The sequence below is a fragment of the Lampetra planeri genome, chromosome 18, assembly GCF_965212315.1.
Source record: "Lampetra planeri chromosome 18, kcLamPlan1.2.h2, whole genome shotgun sequence".
Lineage (NCBI taxonomy): Eukaryota > Metazoa > Chordata > Hyperoartia > Petromyzontiformes > Petromyzontidae > Lampetra > Lampetra planeri.
In genome coordinates, this window is record NC_136124.1 from 11526181 (window position 1) to 11551077 (window position 24897).

A 24897-nucleotide genomic window follows, 5' to 3' on the forward strand; every position below is an offset into this window, starting at 1 on the left:
CCAAGTCCGATTCAGTACAGTACATAAAATCCATGATCTAATTCCATCTGTGAAGGATGTCATCCCTGACTTGCAATACCCTGGAGTCTATAAACTGAGTTGCAGCTGTGGTGACTGTTACATTGGGGAAACGAAACGTCATGTCTCTGATCGTGTCCGCGAGCACAAGTCAGATTTGAAACACGGCAAAATTGAGTCGTCCGCCGTTGTCGATCATTGCTACAACTCGGTGGGCTCTCATGAGATTGTTTTCTCCGAGACTAAGGTGCTCTGCAAGCCTTCTGGCTACCATCAAAGGTTTGTACATGAAGCCATTCAGATATACAAACACAGACATAATTTCAACCGTGATGATGGGTACAAACTTAGTAATCATTGGAAAGATGTTATCAACCATGCAAAAAAGATTTAATTACACATTTTTGGACCATCTTATCTGACGGGCACTATTTTACTTCACCGAGTGTTAACATCCCTAACGTTTAACAGTACTCTTTATTGTCAGCCAACACTGGTATAAACATGGGCATTTCCGCCCCTTTTCTATTATGTACTTCCACAGTTACTTGCGCAACACGTCCCTGACCACGAGTCCATTCATCCCACAGTGACTTGCGCATAAACAGCATAACAAATAGCGGCTTAATCGTATCTAATTCATTTACCCACCCAGCAGTATAACAAAAGCAGTAATTGACCACTTCACAACCCCTCCTCCCCCGCTGCCCTTCCTGGCTCCTCCCCCCTTAACCACTATATAAGGTACAGATATTTTGCTGTGACGGTTTCACCTGAAGACGGGAGCTTGTGTTGCCTCCGAAACGTCGTGATTTTTATTGTTTTATTTTTATTAATTTTACCTACGTGACTTTACCGAAAGAACTAAGAGTAGGATTATTGTGTCCGTCCGTCGTGAAGGGAGGGGCTGGGAGGGGAGGGTGGGGAGGGGGTGGGTGGGGAGGCTTGGACTGGGTGCGGTGGGGAGGGTGGCGAGGGGCTGGGTGGGGAGGGGCTGGGTGGGGAGGGTGGGGAGGGGCTGGGTGGGGAGGGTGGGGCTAGGTGGGGGGTGGGAGGGGTGGGGCTGGGTGGGGAGGGGCTGGTCACCCCGTGGTGCCCTTATAAAACTCAACGTTTAACCTACTCACGCCGGCTTGTGCTCGCCCTCACAGTCGGCCATATTTGCGGAATACACCACGCCGCCGTTGACCCTGGCCATTGACCGAGCAACCCAACGTTCCTACCAGCTCCCTCCGCAGGAATGTGTTGTAGGTGTAACACCCCCGTGGATTGTTTCCTTTATCTTATGAAGGCACTGGTTTTACCAATACATTTCAGGAACCATCAATTAAAAGTATGTTAATTCAATCACAGAAAGTTGATGAAAGTTGGAGTAACGAACAAACGGTTGGAGACAAAATGATTCCAATAGTAATGGTATCGTGGATTTATAACCGAACACATCCATTCGTTCGAGGCCTCCAGTCTTTGACGTTTAATGACAAGACATGTATTACATCATATTTCATGAATCGGCTATAGTACGCCGAACACAGTGAACTCTACTCTTGGATCATTTGTATCAGACACAATTCCATGCTCTGAAAGTAATCATAATACGGTACACTACTTATAACCACTAACAAATTAAAGATGGGCATCAGCAACAGTTGTCGGAGCAAGAAAGAAATACAGTGTTTTGGGAACAAACTCTGTCTATTGTTGATTCGACGAAATGTTTATTTCACGGACATGGTGCAAATACACAGTCTTTCGAGAATGTGATTAAGAAACCCAAAACTGATCTGTCAAATGTAGGAAGTGAGAATATCCCCCTGCCTCAGAAGTCAGCATCATGAATTGAGTGCCATTAAGGGAAAGCAGAATACACCACCTGAGGATCGTATTTCGAAAAAAAAGCAAATGGAATCACAGTGACATTTCAAATGGTTAAATAATGTGTAATATTATGCTATTTGTTTCTGTCCAATGTTTATTATAATGCTATATTTTAGGTCTGTGCTCAACTGTAAACATGATTTCCCCCTACAGTGCTTCTGTAGCGTCAGAAATACATATGCACACACCGCCCAATGCTCACTTACCTGCAGTTACGGGCAGGAGTCTATAGGGGGTGCCAATCTGTACAAAGGGACGGACCATAGACCCCAGGTGAGGGGTTGGGGGTGCCTTTACAGCAGAGGTGGGACAAAGTCATTGTTATGCAAGTCACAAGTAAGTCTCAAGTCTTTGCTCTCCAGTCCCGAGTCAAGTCGAGTCAAAGATGAGGCAAGTCCCAAGTCGAGTCAGAAGTCAAAGCCTGCAAGTCTCAAGTCGAGTCCAAAGTCCTACCATTTTAGTTTCGAGTCATTTCAAGTCCTCTTACCACAGAAATAAAATTTATACAAATCATGTATGTCTGTAAGATTTGTATTTATTTAAACCTCTTTTTATACAATGACATTAATCAAACACAGTAAAAAACAGAAAATTTAATTTTCACAAAAAATGCTCTTATTTCAACAGCATATTGCACTAGAACAATGCACAGCAGCTTCAGTCCTGTATTGCATTGACCTCATATTGCAAAACAGTTTAACTTTCAAATAGACATGGGTTCTTTTAGCCTAAACTTTTTTAAACATGTCATCAATAAAATCCTCACTCCTCAAAATTATCACTTCTGAAAAACTGGACCAACCTGATAATATAATTGGAATGCCTCCATAGAGACTGGTGTGTATGAGAGAGAGAGAGCTGTGTGGACAGGTGATGAGCAGAGAGTGAGTGTGTGTGCGCATGCGTGCTGTGGACAGGTGGAGGGAGGCCCCTACACTGCATTGCATTTGCAAAAGATCAAATTGGCCAAAAGTCTGTCAGTCATTTGTGCACGATGGGGACGCAGAATGATGCCACCATGGCTGAAAACTCGCTCCACTGGAGCACTAGAAGCAGGCACTGCCAAGACTCGGATGGCTACTTGAAAGAGTGAAGGAAGAGTCTTTCTGTTCAGTGCCCAGAACAAAAGGGCATTCTGTCCTTCTGCCATGTCAATGTAGTGACTTAGCTGTACTGCTGGTGGGGTCCCAACATCCCTTTTCTGCCTCTTATGGTATGCAGCAAACAGCCCTTCTCCTTCCATGTCCTCTAGTTCTTCTTCAGCAGGCACCGGCACAGGCACAGGTTGCTCCGTCTCTGCAGCATCTTTCAGGATCAATTCTAAAAAAACGTGTCACAACAGCAGAAACAAAAGAGCTCTTATTACCATTACTGATGTTGATGATACTGTGCAAGACTGAAAATTGTTATTATTGTTAAAGTCAGATTAATATCACATTAGATCCTAGATCAGATTAAGATCAAATTATTTTACGTTGCATTTAAGTTGCATTGCAAGTCAATAAGATTAACCTTTAACTCGTTGTGCCACCTCTGCCTTGATGTCACGGTTGACCAGCACATGGGGCTCAATCCACAGCAGACAAAAGGCTGGATCCAAGGCAGCTGCTTTCAGGTAGACTGTGTCTGAAAAGGGGGCAGTGATCCCTTCTTGAGACTGGGCCATTTTCACATTAATGAAGATCCCAAGAAATCTTTTTCCAGGGATGCCTGCAGACCTCTGACCAGGCCGCTCAGGAAACGAACTTGAGGCTTCAGCTTCTCAAGATGGTGATTGAGGGACAAGACGGATGGAACAACTGCACTGATTGTAATGACTTTCTCCCCCTGTGTCAAATCAGTTGCTTCTCCGAACGGTTTCAAGATGTCCACCAACTCCTTCAGCAGATTCCACTCTCGTAGTGTGAATGACAGTTCTTTATGCCCGGCCTTCTCAAGAACTGCGCAGAGCTTTTGCTGATCACAATGAAGGACTGCTTTCACCTGCCGCAGTGTAGAATTCCACCTCGTGCTCACTGCAGCAGGGATGCCTCTGTGCTCCCCAAATTCACCATCGAATATGTCTTTAAACGTTGTGCTTGTGTGGAGCAGGGAGCTAAGTTTTGATAACTTGGAGAGAGAAGGACATGCCGCTTTTGTTTCTTTCAAACCGTCTCCCACCACCAGCTGCAATGTGTGTGCAAAACACTGCAGGCGCTGTTTCTTTGCCATAGCAGCATCGACGGTTTGCTGGTCTTCTAGGGTTAAGTCATGCCATAGCTCAGGATCATCAAGATTATCTCCAGCATCATCATCTTCCTCCTGTTCGCTGGGGAAGCAGACCGTAAATGCCTTGCGCATGTTAGCAGCATTGTCACTAATGATATAGTCCAATTTAGCTTTGATGTTGTATTCATCACATATTGCCTCAAATTGGTCACAGATGCGCTCCGCTGTGTGAGAGCCTTTGAAGCGGTTGCAGGCCAAGAGATTTGTCTTTAGCTGTACCCTCTCTGCATCTCTCTCCATCCAGTGCACAGTGACACCAAGGAATCCCCTCATCTTTCGATCAGACCAAATGTCCACAGTGACTGAAACATGGTCAGTGTTGCTCAATTGAGTTTTTAACTTTGAACGTCTCTCCTCAGCAAGGCTCTCTGTTTTTGTGGTCAGCGTTCGGCGACAGACTGGGGTATACTTGCTGTCCAGCACAGCCAGAAAGTGACGAAAGCTCTTATTTTCCACAATAGATAGAGGAAAATTGCAATCAATAATCAAGTCAGACAGTATCGCATTGGAGATGGCCTTCTGCTGTGGGTGGCTCATGCTGTAACGCCCTACACGAGTGTCCAGGAATTGTGAGATTGAAGGCTGTTGTGGTTCATCTACGATGCTTTTGTTCATCTGGTATTCTTCATACCTGTAACAGAAAAAAATATGAAACAGATGTCAGAAAATCCCTTATAGCCACACATGTTGTATTTGAAACTACTCTTTACTCATATCAATGTTGTTGTGTTAATATTCATTGTCTATTGTACACTACGGTATACGATAATACATTTCAGTTTCAGTGTATGCAATATTAAGCATATTTTCACTGCTTCAAAAGTCATAAGAAAGCCCTTTCCCTCAAGAAACTGAAGTCATATGCTTTATAGCAGTGGTTTTCAAAGTGGGGACGGGGACCCCTGGGTGCCGCGAGGGGGTGCTAGGGGGGCCATGGCAAGTTGGCATGAAAAGTATAGCAAAACAAAATAATTGAATAAATTAAATAAGTAAAATAAACCAAATTAAACCAAAAATAAGCTAAACAATATCCCCATTAGTTAAGAACTGCACTATAATAATCTATTGCATCTCTGAACATTACTACTATAATCGTTATTATTTTATTATATACTGTATATATCCCAGTGGTGCGCTGCCTCACAGACCTAGACTACGGTAGCACGCTATGTCCATGCGCTGCCTGCTGTTTGGGCATGATATGAAAAGGGAAGGCTAATGGTGGATCTTCTGTGACTGTGTCATCATTTTCCTCTTTACAGTGTATATGTCTTACTATGTTTCCTGTTGTACTTGGATGGGTTTAGGGATGCACCAACTCCATCGAGTTGTGAAAGGAGGTGCACAGAAAAAAGAGTGTGGCACGGCCCATGTCAGGGGGGCCTTGGCTGGAATCTACTGGTATATGGGGGGCCTTGTCATGGTAAAGTTTGGGAACCCCTGCTTTATAGTTCACTCTCTCCTGCACACCAGATTCCATGGTGCATTGCTGCATCACACAGCAATTGCAGGTCTACTGCTGCCTCATTCATTGTTTAATTGTGATAGTTTATGTCTTCAGCGACAGTTCAGCTTAGTTGTGATTAACCAAAATTACATAAACGACCTCAATGAGGCAGCACACCAGCCACTCTGAAACTGAACGATTGAAAGAGTAAAACTGGAAGGCCTGTTTTTGTCTCATGTGTGTTGGAGAGACTGAGATATACATTTGTGTTTATCCGTCTAGCAGCAAGGTAGAAATGATACTTTAAAACGGACGTTGACATGATGTTGAAGAGGTTTTCCATCTGAGTGTGCTACACTCATGTACCTCATATAATCGGGGTTCAAAAATCCCTATTTTTGTAAGCATCAACCAGCAAGGGAGACGTGCGTTTACTGTCTCGTTGATACAGTAAATATGCAGCAGCTAGTAAGTTATGGTACATCCGATAAGGTGCTTAGCATTCGTTCAAAACTTACCTTTCTTTGTGCAACTTCAGGTGTCGAACAAAGTTAGACGTTGTGGCAGCACCGTCTGTAATCTTCGACCCGCATGTTTTGCAAATTGCAACTCGTTTTTTGTCGACTACATCGTAATTTTTATAGCCAAACGAAACTATCTTCGGTATCATTTTGCCAACTGGCGCGTTGTTGCTTGTTGCGCTTCATTGGTTGTCTTGCAATGTGCCTGCTTAGATACTGTCCAATCAAAACAACGTGGGACTACAGTGATTGGATGTCGTGCAGGCAGCGCGCGTGCTCTCTGCATGCATACAGGTGGTGCACATTTTTTTCACAGATGCAGATAAACTGAGAGCGGCGCGGCCGTGTGAACATTTTTTCCCCCAGTTTTCATGGGAAGTAGCAAGTCTTCTCGAGTCAAAAGGCGCAAGTCCAAGTGAAGTCACGAGTCATTGATGTTAAAATCCAAGTCGAGTTGCAAGTCTTTGTACATTTTGTCGAGTCGAGTCTGAAGTCATCAAATTCATGACTCGAGTCTGACTCGAGTCCAAGTCACATGACTCGAGTCCACACCTCTGCTTTACAGAGCGCCCTGGAAGGTTCCAGAAAGGGGGCGGTACCGGGGGCAGAAGTCCCCGGGACGTGCATAAAAGGCGGCTCTCAGGTCGGCTCGAGGCAGTGCTCCGAAGACCGAAGACTGAAGACCAGCTAGGCTAGGACCCTGGGACCCCGGTGCCCCGGGACCTGACGTCCTTGTAAGGGCCGGGGCTGAGCGCGGACCAGTGGTCGGACCCGCACCTTGGCTGGGTCGGGTCAGTCAGCCTCCCCACCTTAGCCGGAGGGCTCTGAGTTAATCCCAGTGATAGGGCACGTTAGCCCGGAGGCTGTACCTCCATAGAGAGCGGGGTAAGGGCAGTTGTGATTCCTTGTTATGAAGAAATGTGCTGCCTCTAAAGTTACGTCTCAAGTCTCCTGGAACCCACTACACTTCTCAAAAGTGAAACTCTATCAGTATTTCCACTTTATTTGTTGTTGGCAGACGTGCACAAGCACAAATAACAAAATAACTCAGCACATTGGTCAATAACACTGCGTTAAAAAGAAAAATGGGGAACATTTCAGTCAATTCTTCGCAGTCCATAGGCTTGAAAAGTAAAGTGGATAAGAATTGGAGATAGCACCGGGGCCTGATAAGAATTTCACAATAAAATGTTTCCTGATTGTGGCGAAATGGTGTTTGGTCATGATTTGTACTATGCGTATAAAACTATTTTTTCTAATTCAACGGTAAAAGGTTTGAACATTTCCCACCCTGTTGAAAACCCTGCAAATGGTGTGACCCATTTGAGAAATTACCCGGGTGAAAGTCATGGACATGGCATGCCCCGAATATCGTAATCATTCAAATGGAGAGGAGGGAGAAAAACTGAAGCCAGACCAGAATGTATTGAATCGGAGCTACCACGTGGAGAGAGGCACATGGCCATCTCTTTAAAAAAAGACATTGATATAAATGGCCCCAAGGACTGACCAGCCACATCGCGTGGAGCTGCAACCAGTGAGAGGCTGCGTGGAGGTGGATGCGTGTGTAACTCGGCTGAGGTCAACCTCCCAGGCCGTGCACCCCCCAGCCCTCCCAAGGAGGTGTCCTGCTATTTTGGGGAAGAAAGCCACAAGGTGGTGGTTGTGATTGATTTTGAAGAACTCTGGAACTCTGCCTGCCACTGGAACCCCTGCTTGTGTTCACACGCAGAGCAACATTCCTATCCTGCCTTCGCACCCTTCATAGAGCCTGCGTCTTACAGTGTGAGACGGGGGCTTCAGGCTGACAAATAAGTCGTGTTGATGCATTGCTGTGTGGGGATAGTGCAAAGAGGCGTTGCGAGTAAACTGCATATTTGGGGCCTTGTTTGGCATAGACTAAGTTGATTAATGTGTGTGTGATTATGCTCTGGGTTTGATTTGAGTTGTCTCGTGGTACGCAAATATATGGGAGATGCTCCTGATCTCACGTGCACCTCGCCCACATCAAAGACAGAGATCATCCGTGTATTCTTCGACTCCATAATATAGTTTTTTTGGGTTAGATCGCGTAAAAATAAATGTCGTTAAACCCGCCACCACTCGACACAGCCTCCACCCGGTGTGCTGTACTGGTAACGAATTGCCATGTTCTGTTTACGTGACAAACCTTACTAATTGGCTGTGTCGGGTGGTGGCGGGTTTAACGAGACATCTATATTGATGTGATCTAACCCAAAAAAAACTATATTCTGGATGATATTGGTCGCAAAAGCCTACATGTTAAACTAGTCTTAGACTCTCTTAATTTTAGAACTTTCGTGACTGCAGGAATTATTCTTTGGTTCTTTCGGTTAAGTCACATCTAAAGATAAAATAATAAATTAAATTAAATAATAGAATACGACGTTTCGATTGCAACACAAGCAATCATCATCAGGTATAATGAAATAGCGACATAAAATCTAACCAGAAAACTATAGACAGACATATTAGCAGACAGATATCACCAAGATACATAGCGAGAGCAACACAGGTAACAGAGAGGGGTGATCGTCTCTGTGGGGTGGCCTTAAATAGACAGAGGGGGGGGGCGGAGGCAGAGAGAGGGAGGGGGGTTAGAGAAAAAATTTGCATATCAATTGGTGCTGCAAGTACGAAAATCAGGAGAAAGACACACTAAAATTAAATAACCTAGTAAAATATCGAAATGTAATGTAATACAACACAGAGGGTCGGTCAACACACAATTAACGCATAGCCTGGTTGATTACGTATTTCAAAGATTGCTAAGTTAGAATTTAAGTGTGAACATTCTAAAGAGGACACAGGCAGAGAAAACAAGTCGCCAGAGAGAGTTTTCTGGTTAGATTTTATGTCGCTATTTCATTATACCTGATGATGATTGCTTGTGTTGCAATCGAAACGTCGTATTCTATTATTTAATTTAATTTATTATTTTATCTTTAGACGTGACTTAACCGAAAGAACCAAAGAATAGTCTTAGACTGTTGGAGCAAATGCTGTTAGCGAGCACCTATGAAGGCCGGAACAGTACACAATGTGGTCGGTGGCCAGCACTACCCCCGACCGCCTTCATCTCCCTCGTGATAATGTTATACATCACACCAGGTACTCATTTGAGGCTGAGTCGACCTAGGGGAGGCCCAGGATTGGTTCAGATAATTGTCACTGGTGTTGGCCATGAGCTACAATCGAACTCAGGTTGCCAGGTTTGTAGCGCAGTGCATTAACCACGACACTATTGCTCCCCTACACTACCCCGAGTCGCGATGTTTTCCACACCCTACCAGGTACAGTACTCATTTAAGGCTGAGTCGATCTGTGGGATGCCCATGACCGGTTCAGGGTCAAACTTAATATATCTTAATGTTCGACGGCTTGTGCATCAGATCTTATTTATTCACGATGTACTTACAAAATAATCCCCAGACTACCTGCTGGATCTCCTCTATGTTTCGAAGAACAAATGTGACCTAAGGTCTTCGCTCATTTACCAGCTTCACATTCCTTACAGCCGTACAAATACTGGAGGAAGGGCCTTTGCTATTGATGCCCCCAAGGTTTGGAATGCTATTACCAATAAACTGGAACTTGAATCACTACCTAGGAGATCTTCATTCAAAACTTATCTAGAGGAGTTGTACACCCCTATCTGCCACTGCTATTGAGTGGCCTAAAACTAAAATAAAATGTTTTGCTCCGATGACCGCTGCAAAGTCTGATCTTGTGTTTTGATTTAGTGTGCTGATCTTTAAAGATGCATTACATTTTTTTGAAACTCCTACTGATGCTCCTGCTGTTGTGGAGTGACTCATGCAGCCAGCTATGGCTACAGGGTTTGGTGGTACATGTTGTTTGTCGTTTATGGTGAAATTTCGGTCACAGTTCCTATGATCACTGTTACATTGCTTTTATGGCTTTATTTTGGTGATTTCGAAAAGTTTTTTGGCTTGGCCATGTTTGTTTGTTGTAGTACGGAGTTAAACTGATGGCTTAAATCTAAGTCGTCTTGTGGTTGTTGTTGTTGTTTGACTTGCATCCCACTGAGATTTTTGCACACAGCGTAGGTGTACGATGCTTTTCTGGAAGATTTTGCTGATTTTTCCTGGATTTTTCTGTTTGCGCGTAGTCACTTTAAGATGTTTTCTTGTTCATGTTTTTGTTTGTTGCGGTTGCACCCGATTCAAGAGCCGAATGGCTCACAGGGCTATACCAAATAAATGAAAAAAATATATTTCACTGCAATCCGTACCGCTGCGTAACACCGATGAACAGTTTTTGCATAATCAGCTGAGTGTGGTGCATTCCTGGGGTCAGTTCTCGTTGCAAAGGGATTGGAAAATAATGTATTTAGGTCACAAGAACGTCTTGGTCGAAACAGTGCAGGATATCGCCGAAGGACAATGTTTGGCTTGAGGCACGTTTCCCTCCCTGCGTACCGTCTGGTAAATCCAGAGCGTGACGGATGAACGGACATGCGAATCACAGAGATGTGTGTGCGTCTCGTGTGTATGTTGAGTTTGCTTCGCAAAGTGCAGGGGAGGGACACAAACATCCATATCTATACGTGTCTCTAAGCCACATCTATTTGTGATGTGGTTGTTTCTTAGTCCCATGTGAATAATGGTGTAATAAGTAATATTTTAAAATACTTTTTTTTCAAACACGCTTTAATGAAATGTACCATACTGGTCATGGCAGGACTCCAGTAAGTGGCCCCGAAGCTTGCCATAACGTAAGGGGCCGTGGTGATTTACAGCCAACGTCAGTTGAGCGTGGACAATTAGAGCCAAGCCGAAACATAAGATATAAAAATGAATGTTTAAAAAAAAATATATATATTTTTTATAGAATATAGTATTGTCATCAGTATGACATAAGTATACCAAGTTTTCAGTCGATACCACATTGGGAAGTGGGTTAAAACTGAGTTACAATATTTGAGAATACGACAACAACAACAGAGTGAGTTAAGTAAAAGCGTGTAAAATAAAAAATAATAAAAGTGCAGTCTTCCAACCTTTAACCACTCTAACTCTTTAGACGCCCTCCATGCGCTATGAAGAAAGGACATTGGACGACGCAACGTCGCATACAATAGATTTGTTTTATTTTAAGGCAGTGCCATTGATTGACGTGTTGAGGATTAATTGTGCTTTCGCACCACTGCCACCGCAGACAAACATTGTGCGTGTTGAGACATCACGAAACCCAACACAACGGCTGCGTCCCAGAGCCTTGGGGGCTGTCGCACCGCGGTTCCGTAAGCGAACAGCGTGGTCAGCTGGCGCTGGGCAGGACGGGTCACACACAAAGACAAAGAACGCCCGCATAGCCTGTAGCAGACTGTAACAAACTGGTTGCGCAAGTGCTGTTAGCGAGCACCTATGAAGGGCCGGCACGGCACACGGGGAGAAGGGGGGGCAACACCACGCCCGGCCGCCTTTGTCTCCCGAGCGGCGATGTTTTAAACACCGCACCAGGTACTCATTTGAGGCCGAGTAGACCTAGAGGAGAACCAGGACCGGTTCGTATAATCGTCACCGGTGTTGGTGGCCGTGAGCGTGAATCGAACTCGGGTCGCCGGGCTCGAAGCGCAGCGTAGCGCTAACCGCTGCACCACCGCTCCCCCCCCCTTACTGCACTAGCGGCAGGAGCAGTGTGAACAACTCCATCCGTCGTCACCCCACGTGCCCACCCACTCCGTGACTCACGCTGCCGCCCCAGCACCCCGTGTCACCCCCCCCCCCACACACCCCAACACGCGAGTTGCGTCTCTCCCCTTACCACAGTCCCCGTGGCCCGGGAGCCAGGGACAGGGTCGGGGAGAGACGGGAGAGATAGAGTCGGGAGAGAAAGGAAGAGAGAGGCAGCAGCAGGAGGAGGAGGAGAGGAAAGAGAGAGACAGGTGGGGAGAGAAAGGGGGAGAGAGGAGCAAGCAGGCTTGCTCCGGCAGTACAGACACTAACATTGGAACGATACAGAGAAGATTAGCATGGCCCCTGCGCAAGGACGACACGCAAATTCGTGAAGTAGAAATAAAGGAGAAAATAAAAAGAGAGAGGGACGGACCCTGCGTTTTTGGGGAGGCGTGGAGAGAAGGGCGGGCGGGCAGCTGCAGCAGAGGACGGTGCCGGCGCGGGGCCACGTGACTCTGTTTGCTCACACACCTGCGTTGTAGGTGCGTCGAGCACAGGTGTTGGTGTGTGAACGTGTGTGTGTACCAGTTACGAATGGTGTTACAGGTGTGTGTGTACTGATGTGTTGTTGTTTACAGGTGTATGGAGGTGTATGCTGTATAGCTCCAGGTGTGCACAGGTACGTTGGCCACCCATCCCCTCGTGTGCCACCGTGCCGGCTTTCAACAGGTGCGAGTCGCTAACAGCACTTGCCCCTACAGTCTGGCAATGTTATACGGGGAGAGGGTCTGTGTCTTCTCTGTATATATTAACACGTGTGTTTATTTACGTGGGCACAGATGAGAAACACCGTGATATTGAAACGGCGAACCTGGGGTTCTGTCACCATTGGTAAAATCACCGATGATTGATCTGATCCGGGCCTGGACCTTCCCCTAAGTCGGCTCGGACTTTAGCGAGTAACCCGGTGTTGTGTGTAGGCGTGGATTCGTGTGCCGTGCCGGCCTTCGTAGAGGTGCTCGCCCCAACAGCACTTGCCCCAACAGCCCCTTTGGGCTCGATGGGAGATGTTTTTCTTTGACAGGTGAAACAAGGAATGTGATGATGCTAGTTGTAATTACTGGCGAAACGTCGTACTCGAATTGTAAATGCTGTGGGTTTACTCTCCAACACACACGCGGTGTGTTGAACTTGTCACGAATTGGCACGTTCTGTTTACGTGACAAACCTTACTAATTGGCTGTGTCGGGTGGTAGTGGGTTTAACGACACTGATATTTCCGCGATCTAACCTAACCACCTTTATTATGGATAATATGGGATCGCGAAAGGCGACTTACTACTGCGTGTTAAACAGGACGATGTGAGAACAGTAGATTGAGGTGAACGCCGGTGTTGCAGTACAGTATATAGGCGTGTGCAGGTATACATGGTGTCAAGGTGAGCACATGTGTACTCGTTTCTCGGTGTATATCGGTGAACACAATTGTGTTAAGGTGTGTGTATAGGTGAGTACAAGGGTGTACCTGCCTTCAGGTGTATATGGGTGTACGTCTAAGCACATGTGTATACAGGTGATTATAGGCAAGCGCTGTGTGTACAGGATGTGTACAACTGACGTGTACAGATGAGAATCGGTGGCATTGGGATTTATAGTTTCATGCGTATGGGTATATACACGCACGTGAACACACGTGAACACTTGGTGTGTGCAGACGAGCATGTACCAGTGTACAAGTGTGCAGAAGCGTATGTGTACAGGTGAAGTATGGTTGTACATATGAACACAGATATACAGGCCAGGCAGATGTGTGCGCGGCTGCGTATGAGTTACACAGGTGTGCACAGGTGTATGTATGTATGTTGAACTTCTTTAGCATCGTACGTAGCCAACCGCGCTAATCAGAGGTGTGCACATGAGTGTGTGTGCATATAGGTAAACACTGGGTCAGTAATTACATGTGTGTACCTGTGTGCATATATAAACACAGTGCTTACAGGTGAATACAAATGGACGGAGGTGTGTGCATGTGATTACAGGTGATGACGCAGTGCTTACATTGCAAAGAATTACAGGGGAGCACAGGTATTGCATCATGATTTAGCCCCACCCAGCTGCGGGAGTGATGATTACGAAACTTCTGAGGGTCTCCGACCTGGTAGGCAACCTGTAATGAGTTGTAGTATATGTACAGTTTACATACAGCCGGTTTATATAAATGTAATGGGTTCAACTGAGTCACAGACGTAGATTTGGAGGCAACACATTTATTCAGTTCCAATACACGGGGTAACTTCCCCTTAACAGAATAACAACCTAAGGTGGTGACCACCAGGCTAACTACACAAGTTACCACGTAACTGGTGTAGTTAGCCTACACAAGTTACCACGTAACTGGTGTAGTTAACTGGGTGGTGACCACCAGGCTAACTACACTAGTTACTACGTAACTGCTACTACAGACCGGGACCAACGACTTCGGCCCGGGTCCACGTGTTGGAGACTCGTTGAACGGAGAACGTAGACGAAGGGTTTCTTCCAGGATGAACAACAACCCTGGTCCCTCTCGAGGACCCGGCTTCTATTCTCTGTGGCGTGAAATACCAAATACAGATTCATGAAATGTAGCAAAAGCGTTGTCATGCAGTGAGAGTTGCGTGTGTGTCTTTGGTTCACAGGGTGGCTTTGTGGCGGCGCTGTGACAGTTGAGAGAAGTTCGGTCGGAAGCATGGCCCAGCAGAAGATCATCTACACCCTGCCCACCGTGCGGTTCATCTCCATCACCAACCTCTGCTACTTTATTGATGGCCTGACCGCAGTTCTGCTGTGGATCCTGGGTGATATATTTATTTTAAAAATCTGAATGGAATGCCTCCTAGCCCCAAGCCTATCTGTCCAGTTATCACTAGTCTCCAGCACAACCTGATTATTTATAGAGTGCCTACTGTCATGATTACAAAAATATGACGTTGCGTAACATACGAGTCACGCTATAGTCATGCAGAACCGGCGGTGACACAGTTGGCAGAGCGATCTGAAAGGTTACGAGTTCACATCTTGATTTTGATTCAACTCAGCCCATAAAAACCTGTAGAATGAATCAAATGAGTACCTCGAATAGTAATTATTTTACAATAATTGACAGTTTTTTGTTAATCCACTGGCTGTTTGAAGGCCTGCCCTCCACTGTGACGGTGATGGATAATGATTGACCATACTTCACCCAGCTGGTCAGTATAGGTGCCCAAGACCGATTCAGATTTCACTCGCCACTGATGTTAGCCAAGTCCTGGAATAAGCTTAGGCTGCCGGTTTCGAAGTGCAATTCATGAACCACTGCACCACTACTCCACCCATGATTAGACTCGGTATCAGAAATGGTATTTTAACAATCGTCACTTGCCAACCACCACTCGCCCGACCTTGCCTAGATACCTGTCCAGTGAAGGTGCTGGATAGATTGCAAAACGCATTCACTGAAAATATAGACAAAAGAGGATGTCCTGTATTGTATGCCCTGCTGCAATAGCCTTTGCTGCATGCCACATTAGCCCACTGCCTATAGCAACCTATCATGCTTCGTGGTCACCCATTCAAGTAACTATCTAGGCTCAACCCTCCTCAGCATCCAAGATCTGTCGAGATTGGACGTGTTTGAGTGATTTGGTCGAAGGCAAAATACTAAATAAAAACGTGTAAATATTTGTCCTGGACTTGATCAGATAATTTATCATGGAGGTTTCATTGAGTTGGTATCTGTCCCCATCAATTGCATAATCATTTTCTGCACATACAAACAGGCCTTGGCATGGGTCTGTGGCTCTGGACAGTTCTGGCACGGGTCCCAGCTCAGCCAAGGATTAGGAGACGTTTCACGTGGCACGGAAACACGGGGCGCATTGACCACCTCCCAGTCCAGAAACGGTCAAATTAGACCACGGGTCAAAAACAAAAATAACAACAAGAAGAAACATTTTTTTTTCCAATTCGGTAAACAGCTCAATATTTAAAGAGCTGCAATGCACGTGAACAGGAGACGGTCCTTAATACATAACGTCACGAAGCAGTCCTTTAAAGAGCCGCATGTCGCTCCGCAGCTGCAGGTTTACGATTCCTGAATTGGACCATGCGCAGTCCACTGATTACTTAAAATTATATCAATTAATCAGGGCCTCCTGCCCCTTTCCCTCGTCTTCCCCCCACCCCTCTTAAAAATACCATGTACCCGATCATTGCCCCCACGTGAATAGGTCAGTGAACTCAACCACCCTACCGTTTCACTCCACCGAGGGACCTGGCCTTGGGCTTGTCGTTCGTGGAATATCTCTACTCCCCCTCCCTCCCCATCGCTTACCAGGCTCTTGTTTAATTATAAAAAAAAATATGAATCAAGGCTCAATTTCAATCGAGTCTGGATCAGTGACTTGAAAAATGTTTCCGCACCCAGCACACCACATCCTGTATACCTCTCACAATTTCTATGGCCACTAGTCACATTAGAATCAACATTTTAATTTATCCTGGAGAAATTTGATGAACTATGAAGTTCTTTTTCACAGATGTCGAGGAGGGGCGAGTCATAAAGTTACGATAACAAACAATAAAAAAAACGCCAGAAGTGCAACGTTTAGGAAATGTAAGCAAATCACTAAAAATAAATTAACTAAAACTAAATGCGTACTCCAGTCTACCAGTGACAAAAAAAAAATCAAAATCATTTTAGAGGGGTTGACACTGTGCAGCAAGTGAGGGTTTGAGGGCTATCAGAGTAAATGTTGTGCTGTCGACTGTACCCCACATGCCACTCTTCACACTGGTTTTACACTGCAGGTCAAATTACTTGTTTTTAAAACCCAGCGATAAGGATGGAAAAATGTTTCCGTGAAGTTTTTTTTAAACAATGTTCAGGCAAAAACATTGGCAGGAAACGTTGTCGAGATACTCTCTTGATCAGCTTGTACATAGTGGCATGATCGATGACTGCGTCACGTGATCGATGTGTCATGCTCACAGAGTCTCCTGATTTGCCAAAAGTGAATGTTTTTGAGACTGATTCTCAAAGTAGAAACTTCTGGTCCTCTCAGGGTGAACAACGCATTTTCTTTGCTTCTGCAAACGCAGAAACATCTGGCATTCATTAACATTTTCACCGCAATGATAGTTAGATTCATTCTCAAGAGTATTACTTCTAGCAGAGTCAACTCTAACTGTGCTGTGGGGTCGTTAACAGGAGGTCCCGACCACTACCTGGAGAATGACATCCTGCACTGGTCATTCGCGACGTCCGCTTTCGACATGGCGGGGCTGTCAGCCATGAAGACATGCCTCCTCATCGGTCTGTTCACGGCGCTCGAGCATGCGGCGCTGAAGCAGTTGGATCAGCCCGATGATCTGACTTCGGCGCGGCGAAGAAAGATCCTTCAAGTTGTTTGTGGGTTCCTGTCCTTGATGTGGCTCTCCTACACGGCGGCTAAGGGAGCAGTCGTTCTAAAAAGTGGCAGCTACAAGCACGTGAGTAAAAACCTGCTTTTGTAGGTGCACTGCTGCCCTGAGGTGGCCGGGTGGCTCGGACGTAAGGCTCTAAAATGTCTGGGAGGCTCAACCAGGACACGTGATGTGTGCTCGCAGGCCTGCCCAATTTTGACATAGTCGCACCAACTCAACCATCATAATAATAAACTCAGTTTTCTATAGCACAATTTGCACAAGGCCTCAAAGCGCTTAAAAAAACAAAAAATTCAACACGATCAATAAAACTACTTTTGTTTGGTTTTAGAAGAATAAGTGTATAAAAGGTGACGTTTCAGGCAATTGCCCGTCTTCATAGCACATACATATATTCGTCCCAACTAGCAATTGGCCTCTAGGATTGCAGTGATATTGTTGCGGACAAAACGATTTGATATGAAATTTCACAAAGTGATGGTTATCACAAAATCAGTTTCCCATAAATTTGTAGTTGTGTTTCGCTGTTTTGTTGTATTGTTTTTGCGCTTTGCTGTACAGTTCTTCAAGTATGAATGAGGATAATTTTTGAAAGCTTTTCAACTGCAGTTCACTCAACAATCCAGCTATGAATCTTTCTAACAGTTTAAAAGCCTTTGTGACTAATTTTAAAAACGCGTTTCTCAGCTTTTTTAAACATTTACATATTTACCTGTTTCAATAATTTTTTTTATCTGTTGTGAAGAGGTGCCATTGCCGCAGAACACCACTTATATATATTTATCTTTAATGTCACAGTGTTTATGATGAATGTGTAGAATTTGTATTATTAATTGTGCTTGTGCACCACTGCCAATGCAGCAGCAGCACCACCAAATCATTTGTATAAATGTTAGTTTGACTGAACTGGGCGATGTGTTTTTTTTTTATTTTCAGATGCCTCTGACGTTCCACATCATGCTCATCAGTTCCTTTGTGTTCAGCTTATTTGAGTTTGTCCTGAACATGCTTTGCCACAGGTGAGACAGTCAAACATCTAATCTTCAAAGCCAATGACATTTTCAATCAATAGCTAAGAGGGCATCCAGTTATTTCATCAATCTATAGGACAATTTGGACTAGGCCAGCTTTAATGTAGAAACAAAAAAGGCAGTTGCCATTTTTGCAAAACTTAAAATAACAGACAAATAATATCGTCGTTGTTGATTTTTGGGGATCATGCCAAAACGTTTGTCTTGTACGGGCAAGCAGATTATAATAAAGCGAGTCCTCTATTTCCCATGCTCATATGTATGTTGTTTCACTATAATATCAGCCAACGAATTAGGGGGTGTAACTTGATTTTAAAAAATGCATCGATTAACTTAAATGTTTTGATGTTGTTGAAATTTTAAAGTAAAGAATGCACTACTGTAGCTTGGGCAGTGTTTACATCGCCATACTGTACTGTACTGCCCTCTCTAAATGCAATCTCCACTGCCATCTCTGGTGAGTACTCTGTACTGCATTCACTTATTTTATTTATTGAACTTGTTATTACTGGGAATCTACGTTATAAGTCGGGGTTAGGGACCGTACTTATAACGAAACGATGTATAACGGGTCATTTTCTTACCATAAATATAATGGGAAATGGGGGGGAGGGGATCGGCACTCTAAGAGTGTAAACATTGCCTCTGTGCTCCAAAGTGCGGGCAATTTCTCCCATAAGAAACCACGGAATAAGGTAGGGATGAGGACGGTAACTTCGGGAAATGTTGTGCTTCATACCTAGCAACCAAATAATATATATCGTACCTGTAATATACTATACAACACATAATGTACACATTAAAACGAATTCTGAGTTCAAGGACCTTTAAGCAGCATTTATACTTACAGTACTATGCTTTACCACTGCCATTTTAACATCGAGCGTAATACTAGTGCTTTTTTTATCATACCACCTGCACTGTCACCTTCAATGTGCACTACGCTTGTTGTTCATTGTTGAAGGGTTGCAACAATATTTTGCGCTAAAGTCAAAGCCGATTACAATGAGCGCTCACTACGCACAACGTGTTGAGAACATGACGGGACTGAGAAGCAGCACACAGGATGCTGTGGATAGATCCTTAAATGGCGGTGCATTGCACGAAATAAAAGTTGTACGTTTTCTCTTCTAAGCTGAACTGAGTCGAAACGACGTGTGTGCGGGGAAATTTTACGTTGGGTTCCCAAAGAGTCAGCGACGTGAGTGCGTAACAACGGATATCGCGGACCCCTTGTATAACATCTCTTTGAGTATCCTTCCTCTCTTCATAGTACGTATTTAATATTGTTTTTGTAATTTTTTTACAAATAATTATCCAAAGGAACGTATCCTAAATTTACATAATTAAATGAATGGTAAACTAGGTTTCAACTTATGGTGTTTTGCCGAACGCCGCATGTTCCAGGGATGCATCTCCACCGTAAATATAGGACTTACCATAATAATATTGGAGTTGTTATCGTGATAATCAGGTCAGTGGGAATCATTGCAGAGCCATTCGCAACACTGCCGCAATATGGAAAAATATTGTACGATCTATGGTCATTGTATCATCCATTTAATTTTTTTTCGGAATATCGTGATAGTTTTTTTCTCGTTTAATTGCCCTTAAATATAAAATTTCCCCTCCAAATATCTACGAAATAATCATGATTAACGTTCACAATAAGAGTAAAAAAAAACTATACATATTTTTCCAATTTAATTAGTACTTTGATTAATTCACTGCATAATGATTCTATGACAATAATTTCCATAGTTAATTTTATTTCTTAATAAATTTTTGCGTAACTGATACCGTCTGCGTTACATATATCCCAGGCGGTAAAGTTGTCATGATTAGAATACTCTTCGCTGGCTTAAGTTTAGTGAATAGCATTCAAAGGGCTTAAGTGATCTTTCATTACACTGGAAGTACAGGAAAGCAGAAAGAAAACAATTTCAAAGTTGAGGGAAACTGATATCGCTATTGGAGCACGAGGCCAGTCACTCGGTGAAATCTAACTCCGTACATTACTGTCTTGTATAGACTTCGTTCTTTTTTATCGTCTATTTATGGAGTGTTGAAATTTTCACATGTACAGCACTTTTTGATCTTTCAATATAAGGTGCAGTGTAACTATACATTATTATTATAATCGTCAAATCGTGACATTGTTTCATGGTTTCATGAAAAATAACATTGCGGTAACCCGAATAGCAACATACAGACCGCAGTGGTGGTTGAATTGCCAAGGCTGGCTCTGGTCTGAGTAAATATTCTTCAATTCAAGTTTTGAATGGGAGAGGCAGTCAGAGTACCGAGAGACAACTCATCACGCATACCAGGCTATCGCTCAGAGATCCACACAGAGACAGATTCACCAATCCACTTTCTGCACTGAAAACATCTGGCTCCCTCGCAGTCAAGTGGATTTGGGAGATTCACAAATCTGTGTGATCCACCAACCATTGCATCCAAAGCGCCGGGTCACAGCAGGCGCGCACCACTACATCCGGCTTTGTTTGCGAAATGTTTATCAAATTTTATGAATTGATTGTTATGGGGTAAAAGTTGTCAATGATTCTTCACAGATTCCTGAACAAGCTGCAATTGCTCAGAATTATTCACAAGGTGGAGGACACACAGGAGGAGGAAGATAAGAAGAAAAAGAACGTCGGTATCTGCAGGGTTCTGTCTCTGGCCAAAGAGGTTTGTGATGATGAAGCTACCAAACATCCCAGTTTGGGCAAGACCGTCCCTGTGGTTTCTGAAAGGCTGTTCCGGTCTGCCCATGAAGAATTAGCAAAAATCGTGCGTGACTCCTGATGCAGGCAAAGGGCAGAGCTACCTGTGTAGTGGGAAGGGCTGGCAGAGGAGTGGGTGGTCGAGGGATGATGGCTCCCTATCGGTCAACCATGTGTTGTATGCTTATGATCGGGTGATGCTGCTCACTCAGAGGAGGAGTTGGGGGCACTGCTGCAGAACCTGGAGTGTGGCGCTAAGAGGGTGGGGTCTTACCATCTGTCCCACCAAAACTAAGCACCTGCCTGGGTATTTTATGCCACCAACCACTCCACCCCCTCAGCTCCGTATTGGTGATGGAGCAATAGTGGAGAGAGTTGAGAGTTTATTTTGTACACTCGAAATGAAGGACGTGGGCAGGTGCTCCAAATCGAGGGCAAACACATTTATTGTGGTAATCTGTAAAATGCAACAGCACGTGTATCACACACAGCAATTTCCAACCGAGTCGCCATTAACCAAGTGACTGGTGAACAGGTCAGGTTACTCAATAACCCTGCTAGCCACCTACAGGCTGAACTCGGTACAAAGCTATACTTTACTCCATTGCTGCACGAGGAAATAATTAAAAGAGTGGTCCATTCTTAATGTGCCACATTTCCCAAACCTGGTCAGTGTGCTTATGACCAGCTCCAGTTTTACAGCAGAGGTCTCACTCTGGATCAGTCGGGTGGCATTATCTTTTCATTGGTTGTGTAATGCTGTGTGGAAGCTACTTGGTCTGTCGTTCTGCACGAAGCTTTGGGTCTTCTCGGCCACAGTCATGGCCTCCCTTCTCTATACTTGTGAAACGTGAACCCCTCTAATGGAACATCTGTGCTGGTTAGAATCATTCAGGCTGGCCTGCCTCCAATCCATCCTGGGTTTAACCAGGCTGGATTGTGTGAGGAGCTCACAAATCCTTAAAATATCTGCAAACATACCCATCAGTAAGATACTACGGCAGGCAAAGCTGCATCGGCTGGGTCATGTAGCCTGCATGCCCAGCCACTGAATGCCTAAGCAGCTTTTGTTTGGCCACATAAAGGGGGATAAATGGGCACGACATGGGCTGGAGAAGAGATGGACTGATGTGATACAAGAGGATTTGGAGCCGAATTGACTTGCCGACGACTAGTACCAGCGATGTCAAGATCAGCCTCTATGGAGGAGGCTCGTGAAAGACGCTACTGGGCAGTTGGAGGCATTCACCCTCCAGCAACAATGGAGGGCAGAGGAGCAACGCTCACAGCAACGAGTGGAGTGCCTGGCGTCTAAAATACAAAAAGTTGGCACATTAGGGGTACAGCTGGTGCATCTACCAGTAATCTCAGTCGGCCAACCCATGGCAGCTGGGTCTGTTCTGAGACCTGTAAACGAGCCTTCGACACTTCACGTGGCCTCAAAGTGCACCTGGCCTGGCACAGTCGCCATGGTGATGTCACCGTCACTTAGTGGTGAATGGCAGGTATTGGTATTGGAGTGGGTGGGGGGAGGGGCTCGTGACCCCCATCTGCTATGTTCCTGTGTAACCCCTGTCTAATATGTTGCTGGATGGCCCCTGTCTGCTACGGTGCTCTGTGCAATATTGCTGTGTGGCCTGCTGTCTCTGGGTGTGTCTGACAGGAGACCGGCATTGTGGTCCTGGGAATGATAGCCCTCCTAGGCTCCACTGCCACTCAAATGGTTTCCCCACTCTTCTTTGGCAAGGTCATCGATGCTGCCAGGACCTCCATGAGTGAGTGGCACCTCTGTACCCTTGTATCCACACCGCTGATGAGACTAAGAACGTTGTAAACTGTCACATCTTGTAAACAAGGCAGCCTTGCAGAACGGCTTTCGACGTTTATCCCTCCTCGTTGATGGAAAAAAAACGAGCGGAACTTGATGGGAAGTCGAACCGTGGTCATCCGATGGGGAGGTTGACCAACTGTCAAACTAAGTGGAAGATTATGTCACCGACTCAAGGCCACAAAAAGTGATGAGGGTCACCGCATTTCCCACTTGCTCAAAGAGGCACTTTGAATCTCAGCTGTTGGGCATTGTCTGACATTGTAGATTCAACAAAACTCAAAGGATGTGCAGCATTGCATGCACAAAAAAGCTCTCGGCCGTATCCAGATGCCCAGCTCAAACTAACTGAAAGTGTGACCTTGACATTTTCTTGTGACTACTTGTGTTGCGTGCGCTTTCCTCTACTCGCCTGCCAGACGAGCTGAACGAAGCCATCCTCATCCTCTTCGGCATCTACGTGGGTGGGGCTCTCTGCTCGTTTGTGCGTTCGTACCTCTTCATATTCGCCGGCCAGCGGATGGTGGCACGCCTGCGTACGCGGCTGTTCGAGGCCGTCATGGCCCAGGAGGTGGCCTTCTTTGATGAGAACAGGTGACGGGCCAATGCTGCGAGCCTGGAACTTCACGCTTCTCACCCACAGCCATAAATGTGACCACATCAACCCAATCCTCCGATCCCTTCGTTGACTTCCAGTTTGGCTAAAAATATCGCCCTTTATTTCAGAATCTGTGTTGTTTCTTCTAGATTTGAAGTTTTCGTTACTGCAGGGTAAAGTCACTTAGGTAAAAAATACAATAAATAAAAAATGAAAACAACGAAATTAAATATTCCGATTCAGTACAGTACACAAATTCCGTGATCTGATCCCATCCGTAAAGGATATCATTCCTGACTTACAGTACCCTGGTGTCTACAAACTGAGTTGCACCTGTGGTGATTGTTATATCGGGGAAATGAAACAACATATTTCTGACTGCATTCGCGAGCACAAGTCAGATTTGAAACACGGTAGGACGAATTGTTCGGCCGTAGCTGACCACTGTTATAACACTGCGGGTTCTCATGACATTGTGTTCTCCGATACCAAAGTACTCTACAAGCCTCCTGGATACTACCAAAGATTTGTCCATGAAGCCATCCAGATATACGAACATAGACATAACTTCAACCGAGAGGATGGATTCAAATTGAGCAATCATTGGAAGGATGTAATTAACCAAGTTAAACTTTAGCTGCCGTGCAGTTTACTGCAAGGCAGACAGTTTTATTTTTATTTTCATATCCATATTCCCAGTCTTTTACTCCCAGCTTTACACACTATCATCACTATGAAATTTGACTCCAAGCCCGGCTTACTCCCAACACTTGGAAAATTTACCACACGTTGTTTCGAGCGTGCAAGTTTAGCTTGCACAACTCCAATTTACCCCCCTGCAGCATAACAAGCATGTCTTTAATCGGCTTAACTTAGCTTTCTTATCTACTTCCGCCCCCTGCATCACAAAGCTTCAGTTTGAACTCCAGGCGTTACCTCCCAGCCCACACCCCGCCCCCACACTCACCATGCCCCCTCCCCCCCCTCCTTCGCCCGCAACTATATAATTCCTCGTCACAGCCATCTCTTAGACACACTTAAGCGGTTGTGCTTTCGCTGCGTTGTCCCCACCTGAAGATGGACGCTTGTGTTGCACCTGAAACGTCGTGATTTAATTTAGTTGTTTTCATTTTTAATTTATTTTATTTTTTACCTACGTGACTTTACCGAAAAAACCAAAGAATCTGCGTTGACTTGTCGTCTCCTACGTTTACCATCTCCATCTTGATTTTCTCCTCTCCCCGTGCCTTCTACTTCAGCAAGATCTTCTTTTAAAACTCGCAGTTGAAGCCACTTCACAAGGTGGTCACTCCTTCTCTGCTGCTGCTCTTGAATCTGAAATTCTCTCCAATAGGTAGTCTGGCATTCAAGATCTTTCTCTTCTCCACCTATGACTCATCCATTACGCCAGTTGTCTCATATCACAGGCTTCTCTTGGCTTTCTCCCTCATCCTATAATTCTCCTCTTTCT

The 24897-nt window shown here is 44.9% G+C and overlaps 1 protein-coding gene, 1 long non-coding RNA gene and 1 other non-coding gene across 5 annotated transcripts in view; 2 read left to right on the top strand and 1 right to left on the bottom strand.

Moving 5' to 3' along the window:
• Positions 1-2411: 2411 nt before the first annotated feature.
• LOC144723661 (uncharacterized) lies at positions 2412-6291 on the bottom strand. The gene is made up of 3 exons (XR_013586252.1): positions 6130-6291; positions 3409-4795; positions 2412-3216 (listed from the first exon to the last, which is right to left on the bottom strand). It is a non-coding gene; the product is annotated as an uncharacterized LOC144723661 (long non-coding RNA).
• A 5597-nt stretch (positions 6292-11888) lies between these two features.
• The window catches only part of LOC144723662 (uncharacterized), a 30698-nt gene continuing 17689 nt past the window's right edge, over positions 11889-24897 (top strand). The window contains exons 1-8 of one of the 3 annotated variants that reach the window (XM_078602561.1): positions 11889-12337; positions 12434-12474; positions 14474-14632; positions 17026-17306; positions 18177-18259; positions 20848-20965; positions 22664-22775; positions 23248-23422. In XM_078602561.1, the coding sequence (XP_078458687.1) occupies positions 14524-14632; positions 17026-17306; positions 18177-18259; positions 20848-20965; positions 22664-22775; positions 23248-23422 (878 nt within the window). In that variant the 5' untranslated portion in view covers positions 11889-12337; positions 12434-12474; positions 14474-14523. The other 2 variants (XM_078602560.1, XM_078602559.1) reach the window with 2 other exon arrangements.
• LOC144723873 (U6 spliceosomal RNA) lies at positions 12099-12203 on the top strand. The gene has a single exon (XR_013586390.1). It is a non-coding gene; the product is annotated as a U6 spliceosomal RNA (small nuclear RNA).